Here is a 14,941-nt window from a genome sequence, read left to right as displayed (position 1 = left end):
ATACTTAGCTCTTGTAAAAGATTACTACGACGAAAGCCAATCGGTCAGTAAAGTTCTGTGAAATTCAGGCACAAGAAACATCTTTTAGTAGAAAGTGCATAATGCATGTTCTTTAAAATCTCATTAATTCATCAAATAACGGCCTCGGGTAAAAGAAACTTGCATGCCCGTGGCTCGAGCCCTTTGAGATTGTATTCCTCTTCAAAACAAATTATATCCTCATTAGAAAATTAGTGAAGCCTACAATACAATAATGTCTTTACATCGGCGGACGCCCACGCCATTGCTCCCTGAGGACCCTGCTTTTCCTCATACGCAACCCATCCATTCACTGCCAAAAGAGAGCACAGGGAGCATCAAACAAGTAAAACCAGGTACACTGCATTTCCTCACTCGGCCGATGGTTTTGCATCATCATCCATTTGATCATCTCCAGGAGGCCCAAATATCCTCAGGTTACGGTCCATAGAGCCGACGGCGATATATTTGGCATCAGTGCCAAACTTCGCAGAGGTCACTTTCCCTGTGAAGACACAATTCACAAGAATGAAGTTACTTCACCTCAACTCTACATGCATGCCCAACTTAATCAGGGCCAGGAAGGAGTGCAAACCTGTTCCTGACAAATCTGGCAAGGTCTTGATAAGATTCCATTCCGTCTTGACGTTGGCTACTTGGTAAACCCTGCAAAAGACAGATTGGAAATTGTAAATATTTAGTTTTACATTGTAACACACAACTGAAAGAAGGATGGATGTTTTTTTTTGCAAGGAAGTCGATATATCATGTCTAGACCTATCAATAGATTCCCCTCCATAAGCAATGCCAAAATGCCAGGAAATCAAGAGCATACCTTATATCTGAACCAGCAACAGCAAGATAGGTACCGCTAAAATCAAATTCCACTGCAGAACAGAAGAGAAGGCATCAAGGCAACATAGAAATAGAATTGAACCGATAGCCATAAACTAAAAACATGCCTATCACAATCCAAGATAACTATGTAAATAACATGTCAACATGGAATTGTGATGAATCTAAGGAGTGACATACTAGCTGTAGCCATGCATATAGCAGTATTCACAACTTATATGCTCTAAAGTATACTACTGTATGGAGTACAGAAGTGACGTACAAAGTTCCTTACCAGAATTTGTCGGCGTATCCGAATCATATGGCGAGAAAGTCCTAAAATTTCTCAATTTCCTTAGATCCCAAAGCTTGACACCATCAAGAGCAGCAGTCTGCAAGGGGGTGGTGAAAATATCAGAATAACAATGACATCAACACTGTGCACATTGTTTTATGGTAACAAGCATACCGCCAGGAAGTAACCATTTTCAGAGAAGGACATAGCAGTGACAGGTCCAGCATGCCCCTCAAACTTTGCAACATTGGACTACAGACAAAAAGAATGTTCATTAGGAAATACTACCTCCGTCCCAAAATATAAGACGTTTTTGCAGTTCAAATTTGAACTGCAAAAACATTTTATATTTTGGGACGGGGGCAGTATATTTCAAGCACCGACATATGCATGACCATCTGAAATCATTCCTGAAAACAATTGCAATACCAACCTGAGTTTTCACATCCCAAATTTTGACAACAGCTTCAGTAGTTCCTGTTCCAAGGATAAGACCATCTGGGTGGAAAGACGCAGATGTATATCCCTCTTGTCCTGAAGCCTCGCCAACCTAATGAAAAATATTTTAGCATTGAATACACATGTATGCAAGTGCACACAATGATGATTGTAGTCTACGTGAGTGGACCTGTGAGAGGCAAGACCCAGTTGAAATATCATAGAAGCACCAAGTATTATCCTTGGCCGCGGTCACAAAGTACTTCTGAGTCGCATGCACAGTAACAGCTTCGACCTGAGATTTTTTTAAAATAAATAAAGAAAGGATGAGCTAAAAAACATATTTTGTTCACCATCAGGGACATTTTAAAAATATGAGTCCAAAATGATAAGAACAAAAGAAAATATTGTTAACAATGACCCGCAAAAAGGGGCATTTTACATGTGACAGCAGAAAATGAATTGACTGTAATAGACTAACAGGTCAACAGCTAATGGTGCAATGAGCAAGAAAACTTGAAGAAAGGTATCTCATGTGTGAATTATTGTTTCAAGCATAGTGTGGCTACTGCCATCACAAAACATGTCACTGTAGAACTTTTGTCTCTTTTTTTATTGTCCATTGTTCCTCAACATGAGAAATAAATCAAAACAGAAAAATAGACCTTTGCTACTAGTATCAATTTTTCTAAATGTTATTGAATATGACACCAAGAATATAATATCAAAAAATGGAATGATGAATATGAATGTAATAAGAGTATCAGCAATCCTTAAACCATAATTCTGAAGACAGGAAATTATAAACTCAAGCATGTGTGATCTGCTTAGCAAAAGCAAGATCCACCTGAAGAGTAAACACTAACCTCAGCGGTATGATCTTTCAAAGTATGGATGCAACTATAGTTTCCCTCCTCACCCCCTTGCCAAATCCGAACAGTCTGCAGCATTTGCAAAAAGGTCAGCAATAACTTAAACTACCAAAATTGATATGCTCGTATAATTCAAACCCTCGGGCTCGTGCTAGAGGGCTCAAAAGAGTGATCAGGTTCTGTGTTTCTTATGAGTGCAACAAATGCAAAGCAGTCCATTTATATAGCAGGGCTGCAGGAGTAACATCAGCAGGTTCATAAAGACCATAGCAACTTTTCAACTTGCTATCTACAAGCGAGCATGTATGAAATATTACACGACTTAGTAGTTTACTGACCAGCATAAGCAGGCAGCAACACCTATATGTTAACAGAAGGTTTCTGGCATGAGCTAAAGCATTATATAAATTATTTCTAGATAGATGACCTCTCAAATCATGATTACAAGTATGGCACTAGTGCAATTGATCTCACCAGGTAGAAGGTGGTCGAGTTAGCGCGGCAATAGGGTTTTTACATATTTGAACGAGTCAGTTTAGATGGGTGTTGGTTGGGTCCAAATAGATGACTAAAAACTGCCTAGCTGTTTTGGATTGAGAGCCATGCCCAGCAGTCAGGTATGAAGTCAGTTCAGTTGGCCTAAATCAAAGCCTAACCGATCCAAACCCTAGCCGCCGCCCGCCGCTTCCGCCCCGCGCGCCGCCTCCGGGGCGGTCGGTCTCCATGACCGTCGCTGGGGGCCGCGCCGCCCGTACCTAGGGTTCGTCCGCCGGTCGTGTTGATCGGCTGCCCTAGAGTCTTTTTCCCGATTTTTTATCCGGGTTTTTCTCTCTCACGCCGGTCATCTTGATCGGCGTTTCTTTTTGGTTTTCCGATCTAAGATCGGTTTGCGTCGCCCGCCGCCGTTCGTCATCTACAACGCGTCTCTACTCCGACCTCGACAACAACGCCCGCCTTCACCCGGATCTGTTGCCGGCGCCCTCGAACGCACCGATACTTCAAGAAACTAGCGAATCGGTATCGGATACCGTATCCGATACCGATACTCCTCCGATACGCCCCCGATACGTATCCAAGGAGTATCCATTAATAAACGGTTTAAAACAATTCAGATACTTGAAGGATACTTTTTTAGTTTGTTTTGGATACGGCCCAGCCCATCTAAGAGACCACTCAGACCACTCAACCCAGCTTAGAGGCAGACAGCAACCCTAGTACCCCAATGCCCCCTTCCTTTCCCTCCCAGTTTTCTTTCCTCCCTCCCGAGCTCACACCAGGCGGCGGCTGGTGGCTGCGTACCTAGCAGCTACTCACCCAGGGCGGGCGGCAGCGGCGTCTAGCCAGCGACGAGCTGCTACTCCTCACCAACGCCTCTTCTCCTTTTTCCTGCCCAGCCAAGCTCATCCTCTCTTCTTTCTCCTCTGATCTGTGAAGATCTCATTTTTCTCATCTCCTCCAGATGGCTCCTCCTGCTGAACCTCCTACTGTACCTACAAATCTAAGGGCACCATTGTGGAGCCATGTTCAAATCATAGAGAAATCACCTGGAGGGGGCAACACTAAATGGAAATGTGACTACTGTGGTCATGAAGCTTTGAGTAGCTACTCTAGAGTTTCTGCTCATTTGCTAAAGACAGGGAACCATGGAATCCATGCATGTAAAAAGGCCACGGTTGACATTCTGAATCCCTTTTTTTTTAAATAGTAAAACGTATCCGTATTGGCACTTTTTCAAAATGACGAATTTACGTATCCGTATTGGCCCGATACTGATACCCGTATCCGTATATGTGCATTCGAGCCGGCGCCCCAGGTTCACGTGTGCAACGCGTGCTGTTGCGGTGGCCGGTTGCGCCGTCATTGACTGGCACGTCGTCCCACATGTGGGCATGGTGTAGCCGGCCGCTCGCGGCTGCTCATCAGGCCACGTCGATCTACACCGGTTGTGAATCATGCAACCTGTGCAAGTCTTGCTACTTGCATGTGGGCTGCATCACGTGCGGGTATGCTTGGGTGCATGCATGCATCCGTGCACAAGGCCGGTTCCCGTCGGCTGCACCACTGCCTGCATCCCTGCGCGTCTCGTCGTTCGTCCGCGCCTTCTTGACCTTGCTTGTTGTGTTTTCGCTTTAATCAGCCATCTGCGCGCAGCTTCGCAAGTCTATGAAGATCATCATCGGGTATGAGCGTCTTCACCGATCGAGCAATGGGCTGCCGCTGTGTCGCCTCATAAGGCCGCAGCGTCATCGCCCCGTGGTACTCCTGCGACTGCATCAACCCGTGTGCTACCGCTGCGTCGCCCCTTCGGGCCGTAGTGCGCGGCCCGCGGTCAACTGCCGCCTCGAGGCCGTCCGCTTCAGGCAGTCTCCGTGGCTGCACCGACCCTCGCGCTGCCGCTGCGTCACCCTGGCGGGCCGTAGCGAGCATGGCACGCGGTTCTTGCCGTCGCCCCGTGGTTCTCTCCGCGCCTGCACCGACCCGCGCGTTGCCGCTGCGTCGCCCCTTCGGGCCGTAGTGCCGCGGCCCGCGGTCCATCACCGCCCCGAGGCCGTCCGCTCAGGCCGTCCCAGTGGCTGCACCGACCCTCGCGCTGCCACTTCGTCACCCCATCGGGCCGTAGTGAGCATGGCACGCGGTCCCTGCAACCGCCCTGAGGTCTTCCCCGCCGTCGCCCCGACCCACGCGCGGCCGCTGTGTCGCCCCTTCGGGCCGTAGCGTCGCGGCTCGCGGTCCACTTCGCCGTCCCCGCGCGTCGACTTCTACATGGTATGCGTCGCGCCGTCTCCTAGGCGCGGGAACGCCACCGTCCGCGCCAATCTTCGTCACGCTGTCGGGTTCTTCCTCGCCTACTTCAAGCACCGTCGCCGCGCTTCTGACCTAGCCACCGCCGCCTCCTCAGGCCGCCGCCGCCGCTCTTCTTCCCGGTCCACGGCGACTACCTTGACACCGGCTACCCCGACTCGACATCGACCACGGCGTTCTTAGCACAGCTACCTCGACCACGGGTACACCACCCACGCTCTCGGCTACATCGACAAACGACACAAAGGGCTACCGCCTTGCTTGAGCAACCTCATCGGTTTCCAGCTCAGTCTTAGATTGAGTTGGATCATTCTTGCAGTTTATATCAGAACATGAACATGTAGAACTATGAATTTACTGGCACTGGAACTAGAAACCTGGTGGTATTGGCAAATTTTTACCTACTTTGTTACCTCTGAACATGAGCAAACACAAGGTGCAAATAAGCAATCCATGCTGGTCAGGATAGATATTAAAAAGCAAAAAGGAAGGCCATTGTCTATCTCATACACAGATTAAATGTGTCCAAGCATTTAACTGCCACAAGCCCCATAATTACAACATGACAGAGTCGAGAAGCCAATAAAATCAGCATCTGATTGTTTTAACCATATTTGTGAGTAATTAGAGCATCAGAAAGTGGCATACCTTATCTGCTGATCCAGTTACCACGAGCTCATCCCGTGGAACAAATTTCAAAGTGGTTATCTGCCATCAGAAAGTTCACATGTTACAATTTAACTCCGACAAATATATTAAAAATAGTAAATTAAGGATGCATCAGAAGCACTTGGGGGAAAGACCTTCTTGGAGTGACCAGCAAGTGTACACAGGATTTGACCAGATGTCCTATCAAATAGCACTGCATTCGTATCAATACCCCCAGTTGCAACTATGTCCTGTTAATCCAGATTAAGAATCCAGTAAATGAATAACTCGATCACTTTGACATCAAAGTAAATGAACAAATCGACATTTGTGAAGTCCTGCTCAACATAATGCATCATATTGCCCGACACAAGTAAATGTATTAATATGATGGTGTGTACTTCAATTAATGTGTGACCTTATATACAGTTTAACCCAACACGATGAACACATAGCCAAATCATAATCTAACCTTTGACGGATGGATATCCATAGACAAAATGCCCGGCTTGTTTGTCTTGTGGAGTGGATGACTAGAGATCTGAGTATATCTCTCCAGTTCATCAATTGATGCCAAACTTGGTGGTACCTGAGAGAAGACAGATAGGATTGTTGACTCATTTCACCAACAAAGTCGTAACTATTTTTACAAAAGTGCATTCATACAAGATAAGGGAACATATTATGTGCAAATCCACATCTTTTGGAAAATACCAAGCCACACCAATCAATTGCATTTCAACAGGCAGATCTTCCACACACACCCTCACCCTTTCTTAAAAGAACCCCCAGTCTCCTCTATTCCTCACTTCCCTGCCCTCTCTCTCTCTCTCTCTCTCTCTCTCTCTCACACACACACACACACTTTTTCTCCTCCTCCATCTTCCTCTCACAATCAGGCTGTCTGATGTTGATGCCAACATCCTCCTCAAATCATCCTGAATCAGAATCACTATCACTACCGGATGTGGATGCCAACACCCTTCTCTGAAGGTCCTCCGCCACAAGGTGGCCCTGGCACACTTCTCCCCTCAATTCGGCGGGGGGCTCCTCTACCCAGTGCCACCTCCTTGTGACTGACACCTACATGTGCACTCCTAAGGCGGCTTTGCTCCCCGCCGGAGCCAATGCTGCCACAGCACCTCCGTTTATCTAATATTCTCTTACGTTTTATCTGGAAGCTTTGTTTGGATCCAAATGACGAAATAATGATCTTGATTACCAATTAGTTTCCTGATTCGTTGTGTCTGAAGCAAGTAACTTTGCTGTTTCAGATCCAAAATGTTCCACAATTCTTCACATTCAAACTGGGGCACAAAAAATCCCTTTGTTCAGAACGAACTTTTGTGGCCAGAGGGAATGAGCAATACAAAGGTTTCCATATTAGAAATGATGAAAAATATGCCAAGACGAGGTGTCAGATCTCAATAGCGCGTATGTGCTCTTCCTGTTCATCATATCCAAACCCTAGAACAAAATCAGATGCATAGTTCGGGATAGCTTATATGCCAAGTATGCCATGGAGTTCCGACTTTCTTTTGGGGAGGGGGGCGGGGGGGGGGGCAAATAGAACGTTTTGCTGTTTTCCATGAAAACTTGAAAGGTGTCTGTAATTTTATCAACCTTGAGTGGGGGGGCATGGCTTCGCCACTGATCTTAAGGGCAGGAATGAAATTCAGATTTTCAATTTTAGGTCCCTTTTCACCTGTTACACTCCCGATAAGATAAAGCTACTCCCTGCATAATGCTAACACCGAACAAGCTAACTCTTTAGAGAGGTAATTGTTTTGAAAACAACCAACACACAATATACAGTTGTAAACTTATTTCTGTTGTGGCTATGCAGTGGGCTGCGTACCTGTCGTTTCTTACGCTGGGCAGAAAGCATGGTATTACACTCTGTTAGTTCATCGATCATGACAGGATTGATACCAGGGCGTATCTTCTTCCCATCAGGGCCAATTTCATCCTCCATTGCTGTATCCAACAAAGCTAAACTATGAGAAATTAAAAAATATATACCTAAGGATATACTTGCACAGCTTCAAGCAGTAGGAACCTCTTTTTCCATTGGAAACAACAGCTGCAGGTGCAACTCCTGCCATCGAAGCGGGAATCTGTCTCTCAGCTAGAGCCAAAAGTGCTCTAGACTCATCTCTTTCCTTCTTTAATCTGGCTATAACACGGCAGGCAGCATCATGCTGGAAGGGGCAAAAACAAACTAGTAAACAGAGAGCGGATGGGTAATGTTCTTTCATGCAAGACTATAACTGCGTTTGAACAAGTAACTATGAACATACAAGTCTGCTAGATTAAATCAAGCATTGAAAAAAATAGCTTGGCTTAATAAAGTTTGTGTAGATCAAACTTGACAACCCAGACAACCTCAATACACAGTTTCACAAATTTATGCTAAAAATAACTAGAATGGCTTTACACAATATACTGAATACATGCCATTCCACCTTCCAATTTCCGTTCCTAAATAGTGCCATTCTACAATTCGAGATTTATTTGCACCGTTTTTTATTTGCATACCTCTCCTTTCGGCTGTCAACAGTTCATTTATTAATCCAAACTAGAGGAACATACATTATCCCAAGAGCAATAAATGGAGTAATGAGGGGCTGGGCGAGGCTAATATGGTACTATATGTACACTTTATTATTATCCAAATCCTAGAATAAAATCTATTTAGGGATGGGTGGAGTATGAATGTTTTAATATTTATTCAAGTTAAGAAAACATAAATTGAAGAGTGCAGATCAATTTGACTACTGGTGCACAGGAGAAGAGAGGGTACAATGGTTAGAGCAGACAGATCCCAAGGTCATATTACAGTACAGATAATCATGATGACTAGTTGACTAAAGAGAGGGCAAAATTTGGTAATAACTGGTTACTTGTGAAGTTAAGACAGGTCAGCACATAAAGGCCAATAACATTTGACCACTTCGTCATATAAGATATTCAGATGTGCTAGTGCTACCCACATAAGCGGTCAACCATTTCTACCCACATAAGCACAACTACAAGCATAAAAGACCAGCTGTAAATAATTGTTAGCTTGTTTTCAGTTCTAAGAATGCAAAATACAACTTCATTTGAAGGCCCAGAACAAAACAAACTCATCGCATCAAAACTTTCAAAATAATTGAGTCTACATCAGTAATTAAAGCATTGGTTTGAAAAAACACCCTCTAAAATCATGTTCAGTTTGTGCATAACTCAAGTTAAGCTACAATTCCAGTATGAACAATTCTGAGACACGATTATATAATAAGAGCGAAGAAAGCAGGGCTCCAACAATGAATGATTCAACATTCTAGTGCATCTATCACCAGCCAATTGTAAAACGAGTGGAGTCACTCAAATGTTGAAAAACAATCCACAGCAGCCTAACTACGGACCTATAGGAAGCTCAGATTCTTCCAGCGGGACCTCGGCCCGCGAAAATTGATGGTCCATTTGCTATGAATTAACACAGACTGAGATTTCTAAGAAGAAAATAATTGCGTCCTTACTATTTGACTTGCACGGAAATTTCCTTAATATTTTTTGCGTGAATTGAGAAGAAATAATTGCATTGGTCAAACAAAGACCTGGTATAACGCATGACTAAGTTCTTGTCTTGCTGTGTGAAGCTGCTGCTCCAAAGCAAAATTAGAAAGCATAAGAGCATCCCACTCCTGCAAAATCAGAGAAAAACTAGTTCATGAGAGTATGGCAGGGGTCAGGGAAATAGTACCATAGTGCAGACTTCACCATCAAGGGAAATGTTATCAACAGAATTTAAGGATTATTATTCATATATTTCAGCAGTTATTAAATGTGATCATTCTGACTCTAGGACAAATATGAAAACGTAAAAAAAGGGTGGATCAACAAATATATAGCAGAGTTCCTGATTCCACATTAATATAACTGACAAGCAGGCAATTTTTCTAGCTTTAGCTTAGTGTAAGTTACATCTCTGTAGATGCTAAAGAATACACTTAAACAGCTCCACAGTGTTGCAGCTTGCAGGAAGCCCGGAACTGTTTATCGTTGACATTAGAAGCACACTACGAATTTACTGTGAGTGTTTGACCTATAATTATAACACGCTATAGTAAACTAACAAGACAACAATGATTATCAACAGTTTTAGATATTCAGAATTCCACTTACGTTTTGAAAGATTCCAAGGAGTCCGGGAATGCTTGCAGCCTGCAGAGGCCTGGGCCTCACGACCTGTGAATAATAGAGCTCATCAGTGGTTTTTTCAAAGATTGAATCCCCGAATATTTGAGGGGTGATGTGTCAAGTTACTTTTAGCTAATTAGTTTAGTGCCGCCACATAGGAGGATATGGCATAGGATAATCTACGGAAGCATGCAATTTCGAAAATTTATTAGCATTCCAGAGAGGCCTCACCTTGTTGGTCTTCACCAGCACGATGTCGTCCATGGAGAGTTCCTCCTTCGTAACTGGACACTTTCCATGGTCCTGGGCCACAGCAACCCACACAATCTTAGCGCAAACAGGATAAAGAAATACCAGGCGAGATCTAAGACGTACTACCGACCTCAATGTAGCGCTCGATGAGCCGCCGCTCAAAGAGGAGCCCCGACCTCTTTGATACCACCGGCTCATCCGGCACCTCGCCGGAGACTTCAGGCCCAAACGTAGAGGCCACGGAAGACGAATTAGCGCACGGGGAGACGGATCGGGTAGCTAGGGTTTTGAAGAAAATAAAGGATGGGGGGCTGAGGCAAAGGAGCTTACTTGCACAGATCATGGTGGCCGCGGCGAAGGTAGAGCCGGGAACAGCACGACGACGCGGGACCTCTCAGGTCGCAATCTCGCTGGCGGTGGCAGTGGCGGCGCGCCGGCGACAGGTGGACGAGGCGGCGGGGAACGAAGGTTGTAGCCGCTAGGGTTTTAATTCGAGTGGAGTGGGAAATTTTGTCTTCTCGGCGGGGAGGGAAATTACATGAGGAGGCTCGGCCTTCACGAAATCTTCATCCATGCCCTTGGACATGGGGGATTTCTTTGCTGTCGTTACTGGGCTTTCTTCGGATGGCCCAGGCCCAGCAAAACCCAAGAAAAGGTCTATTTTGAAACGACGCAAGAAGCTTTCGAATTCACTTAAATTACGAAAGTTGCCTCAAAAAAAAAACTTAAATTACGAAAGTGTCCCAAAAAAAACTTAAATTACGAAAAAATGTATAGAACCTTCCCTCTCTTTAGGTTTTAGCTTCTCCCGGGGCGATCTGCCGCCGCCTTGATCAATCCCTTGTGCATGAAGGGAGCTAGGGTTCGTCACAACGCCCGATCAGATCTATGTTGGGTTAGGGTTCCAGATATGGCATCGGGTGATTCGCCGACGGCAAGCGCTCCTGGCGCGAGCCCTGCTGGTGAACTAGAGAAGATGATGACGGAGCTCGGCCTCCGCGAGGAAGACCTGGATGATGTGGCCTCTGATGAGAAGGAGGCACCACCAGAATCAGCAAGGTGGATGGCCGTAGTGCGAGTTCATATGGACAAGCCTTACAGCCAGTTTTGGTTCTTCAAGAACATGCGGGCGGCTCGGGATCTAGCACATGACTGCAAGTTCCGCCCCCTGCAAGACAAGTTATACACCGTGCAAATCTTTTGTCTTGGTGATTGGGAATGGGTGATGCAAGATGGCCCCAGGAACTTTCGAGGGAATGCGATCATCCTCACGCCCTATGATGGAATCCCTCAATCCTCCATGGTGCTCTAGACATGTTGAACATATGGGCGCAGATCCATGACGTTCCAGAAAAGTATGCTCATCTTGTCGAAGCTCTATCAGGAAAGGTGAGAGAGGTGCTCTTTGCTGAAACCCAATCGCAGGACTTTGTTGGCAATTTCTACCGAGTTTGTATTAAATAAATGTCTTCAAGCCGCTCAAGAATGCAGTTTCAATGATCCGAGACACAAAATGCCAGATCTATCGGGTGAAGTATGAAAGACTCACCGACTAGTGTGTTGTATGTGGGCATCTTGGCCATGTTTTTAAGGACCATGGTGATGGCATTCACCCACTATCAGCTCTGCCCTTCAAGGATCTTTGAGTTGAATGGACAATGTGTGTTGGTGCCAGACCCGATGGTGGCCGAGGACGTCGAGGAGGAAGAAGGGGAGGATGAGGCGGCCGAACTGGCACCAGAAGCGGAAAACCAAGGATCATACTCATAGGACCCAATGAGCACTGATCCAGACTTAGAGATGGTCGATGCTGACATGAGCAAAAAATGGACGCCCGAGCAAGTTGCAACAGCGTCTCTGTTGGAAATATGCCCTCGAGGCAATAATATCATATTATTATATTTCCATATTCATAATTAAGAGTTTATATTCTATGTTATACCCATATGATCCTGGAGTATGTGTTTCATTGGAAAACTCATATGCACGTGTGGAATGATAAACGTAAAATAAGATTCCTAGTCTTGCCTCTAAGACTGACTCAAGTGTTGTTGATGATCATGTTTTTCGAATCTTAGAATATCGTTAAGTGTAACGATGGTCCTAAAACAACATCGAGAGTATGACGCTAGAAGAATGGTCATACTGAATCGGCCCAAACTTGGTTGTTATACTTTGAGATAATATCGTCTGAAGTCAATTGTTATAACATGGAGTGTTAACATGTGTTTTGTTCCTTAGACCATGAGAGTATTGTAGTCATCTCTTACCGTACGATGAACTTTGGGTTGCTCAAATGTCATTTGTAACATGGCCATCATACCACAACTTATAGGTTCATCAAAAAATTTAACAAGGGACTAGATAGCTCGAGAGTGGAATTTGCTCCTCCGAGATGGAGAGATATTCTTGTTGGGAAACGTTGTAGAAAATAAAACAAATTTGATCTACGATCAACCAGGAACAATATGAAGATGCATATAGGGTTTGGATCAATGATCATTATAGACTCCGGAGTGTAGCGAAAGTAGACAAGTCGGTGTAGATCGTACTTGGAGTCCCTCGAACCGTTGATGACGATCCCGCGAACCTCCCTTGAACGATCTCTTGAATGGAAGACCGAAAACACGGCATCTCTACTTGGTTGCAAGTGTACGGTCTTCACGATCCGGCAACGCTTTGCCATCTAGAGCTAAGCATTGCCATCCCATTTTATATGTTCAAGTACAAAAAACATTATATTCTTAAAATGGAGAAACTTGGTATTGCAAAAAATCGCTTCGTTGTGGCATGGTTTTGCATAAACCATAAAAACACATAAAGGGGGGCGAAAGTTTTGTCGACTTGGGGTGTGGTTTTTCCTGGGGGGAAACCAATTGTGGCCCTATATGTTCAAGTAGTTGGAAGAAAAACTTGGGAACGATCTGCCACCATCGAATAATATATGAAACAATTCATAAATAAACAAAAACATCTAACTGGTGTGCCATTACTTGCACACATAAAATCTTCCACTACTAACACACTATGGAAATTGTTTCTGCCACACGAAACTAATAAAATGCCATCTTACATAAAATCTGCAATCATAAAAATGATTACATGAAAAAATGTCATGAAGAAAACATGATTAAAATGCCATCCAGTAGAAACATATATATGCCATGTGAGAATAGCTAAAAATGGCAACTACAATAGCTATGAAAGTGCCACACAAGTGAAAGTGAAAAACTGTCAGCTACATGCAAGATGGCTAACTATAATTCCAAAATGACATTTGCAGATGCCAACTGAGAACAACTAAAAAAATGCCAGGTCCTGGGTTCGACTCCCGGTGGGAGCGGATTTAAACAGGTTTGGGCAAAAAAAACTGGAATAAAAGGACTGTGGGGCTGTTGCTCTACAGTAAATAGTCAAAAAAAACTAAAAAATGCCAACTACAACAACTATAAGAGTGCCATGCAAGTAAAGGTGAAAAATTGCCACCTACTTATAAGATGACTAACTATAGTTCAAAAATAACGTTTGTAGATGTCGCATGGGCCATCAGCATCAACGCATCCAACAACTCTGCATGACAAAACAATAAAAATTGTGATGATCAAATGTTGCTGGGAAAAACTAGCAATGCCTGCTCTAAGGGATCATTGATGCCACAACGTTCCCCGCCTGGAATATCCATAGAATCATCATCGCTATTGTTCAAATCCTCTCTGGCATATTGCAAAATCGAAAACATGTGAACAACAACAACAACAAAAGGACCCATCATGTAGGTGGACACAAAAAGCGCAAGTTTAAATAGATATGATAAACACACATGTCGACAATACCCCACCATAAAAAGAACCAACCTCAAAACAAAAACATGGCATTTCCCCCCTGAAATGATGGATATGGTTGACTAAAGGGGGGTGAATAGGCAACTACCAATTTTTTAACTTTTCTTAACAAATCAGGGTTAGAAACAAATAGGTTGTCTAATAAGAAACTAGGTGGGCAATCTATATGATGCTAACAACACAAGCCACACGAGCAAGCAAATGATATAACACAAGTAAAGCTTGCACAAAGTAAAGGGATAACCACAATTGGAGACGGTGAAGACGAGGATGTGTTGCTGAAGTTCCTTCCTTTGAGAGGAAGTACGTCTCTGTTGGAGCGGTGTGGAGGCACAATGCTCTACAGTCTGTCGCTTTTGACCGCTCGGCCACTCTCCCCTTCCCGGGGATACGCCCTCCTCAAACAAAGGGTTCCTGAATAAGAAGGATGGCGGCCTTCGATCGGAAAAGAATCAATAGAAGGAGAATCGGACGATATCTTTCTCGAAACAAACAAAAAGGAAAAGAAAGAGAAAAGCTGCTTCGACTACGGGAACCACAAGGAAAACGGAACGAAAGCGCTCCCCAAGAAGCCACTAGGGCTACTATATTCTCCTCCCATTCTCACACAATGCGAGATGCCGTGATTCCACTAGTGGTGCCCTTGAAGGCGGCGACCGAATCTTTACAAACAAGGTTGGGACAATCTCCACAACTTAATTGGAGGCTCCCAACAACACCACGAAGCTTCACCACAATGGAATGTGGCTCCGAGG

General features: G+C 44.5%; 1 protein-coding gene across 2 annotated transcripts; it reads right to left on the bottom strand.

The window, feature by feature from the left end:
• Positions 1-63: 63 nt before the first annotated feature.
• Positions 64-10,905, bottom strand: LOC123180985 (pre-mRNA-processing factor 19). Of its 2 annotated transcripts, XM_044593187.1 has the most exons (18): positions 10,675-10,905; positions 10,475-10,560; positions 10,324-10,395; positions 10,078-10,140; positions 9,510-9,596; positions 7,967-8,108; positions 7,766-7,884; positions 6,380-6,496; positions 6,063-6,158; positions 5,908-5,967; positions 2,452-2,526; positions 1,776-1,880; positions 1,581-1,697; positions 1,322-1,399; positions 1,148-1,244; positions 854-905; positions 614-684; positions 64-523 (listed from the first exon to the last, which is right to left on the bottom strand). In XM_044593187.1, exons 1-18 carry the CDS (start codon positions 10,685-10,687, stop codon positions 390-392), a joined length of 1,584 nt encoding a protein of 527 aa, XP_044449122.1. In that variant the 5' UTR covers positions 10,688-10,905; the 3' UTR covers positions 64-389. The 2 variants fall into 2 exon arrangements, with proteins under 2 accessions (XP_044449122.1, XP_044449121.1); XM_044593186.1 differs by having other exon boundaries at positions 10,475-10,864.
• Positions 10,906-14,941: the final 4,036 nt, after the last annotated feature.

The sequence above is a fragment of the Triticum aestivum genome, chromosome 1D (genome assembly GCF_018294505.1).
Source record: "Triticum aestivum cultivar Chinese Spring chromosome 1D, IWGSC CS RefSeq v2.1, whole genome shotgun sequence".
In the NCBI taxonomy this organism is placed as follows: domain Eukaryota; kingdom Viridiplantae; phylum Streptophyta; class Magnoliopsida; order Poales; family Poaceae; genus Triticum; species Triticum aestivum.
This window is presented reverse-complemented; position numbering and strand designations above follow the sequence as displayed.

What these genes read in the sequence shown, in the direction of transcription:
- LOC123180985 (XM_044593186.1), bottom strand. Translation starts at nt 10,687, where the DNA reads ATGATCTGTGCAAGTAAGCTCCTTTGCCTCAGCCCCCCATCCTTTATT. An exon ending in TGTTTCCAATGGAAAAAGAG is followed by an intron (nt 7,885 to 7,966) that starts GTTCCTACTGCT and finishes TGTTGGATACAG; the next exon opens with CAATGGAGGATGAAATTGGC. An exon ending in TGGATATCCATCCGTCAAAG is followed by an intron (nt 6,159 to 6,379) that starts GTTAGATTATGA and finishes CTGGATTAACAG; the next exon opens with GACATAGTTGCAACTGGGGG.